This window comes from Musca domestica, unplaced genomic scaffold (assembly GCF_030504385.1).
Source record: "Musca domestica strain aabys unplaced genomic scaffold, Musca_domestica.polishedcontigs.V.1.1 69, whole genome shotgun sequence".
In the NCBI taxonomy this organism is placed as follows: Eukaryota; Metazoa; Arthropoda; class Insecta; order Diptera; family Muscidae; genus Musca; species Musca domestica.
Window position 1 is genome coordinate 326,899 of NW_026712380.1, and position 832 is coordinate 327,730.

The 832-nt window shown below is 31.6% G+C and overlaps 1 protein-coding gene across 1 annotated transcript in view; it reads right to left on the reverse strand.

Annotated features, from left to right (window-relative positions):
• Positions 1–473: 473 nt before the first annotated feature.
• Positions 474–832, reverse strand: part of LOC131805993 (probable cytochrome P450 4s3) — a 13,378-nt gene continuing 13,019 nt past the window's right edge. Inside the window, exon 4 of the mRNA XM_059129835.1 lies at positions 474–661. Coding sequence (XP_058985818.1) covers positions 508–661 — 154 coding nt within the window. The 3' untranslated portion in view covers positions 474–507. The remainder of the gene's footprint in view (positions 662–832) is intronic.

An 832-nucleotide genomic window follows, 5' to 3' on the forward strand; every position in this document is an offset into this window, starting at 1 on the left:
CAACAACTACCAATAAATTGGAAATGGGTAAATTAGTTTAAGTTGCTATTATTCGAAAATGAAAGAACGGAACCTGATGGTTTTCTTTTATTATTTGTCACAATATCTTGTGGAATTCTTTCGAGTATCTCACCTATATAAACTGTATCGTTTATTATAGTGTTGTAGGGTATTCAACGGTCGGCCCCGCTCGACTGTAGCCTTTGCTTACTTGTTTTACTTGTTTTAAGTTAAGTTTACTGACTCCAATTCAAAGACCCTGATTTTGATTCCGTTTCCAAGAGCCTAGATATGTAGAATTATATATTTAAATTAAGAAGAAATGCTTTTTATATTGGACCCTTGTAATAGATAAATTAATAAAAAATGTTATTTATTTTGTTAATACATACACAATTATATTTTAAATGTTAAATACATAATTACATTTGTTTGGAATATAACTTCACATTTTGGCACTTATGCCAACAATTACAACGTTTCAAAAATCAATGCCAACTGAGTTCTTCAGCGACGTTTAACACAGACTTTAATACCATTTCCACTCTTCATTACCAGCTCCGGCAAGGGGTTGGGTTTAAAATCTTTGGCTGGTAGAAATTCAAAATTACGCAAAAGATGTGAGAGACTGCACTTCAACTCCAGCATGGCGACTTTTGACCTAAACAAAATGGAATTTTATTATTTACAATTAAAAAAAATTAAATATTAAAGGTCTGATATGTTTTATAGACCCATGAGTGACTCAGTGGAATGTTTTGAGGTTTGCTTGGCAGTTTGGACCTCATCATAAATTGGAGAAAAAATGCAATATTAACCGATACAATTCAAA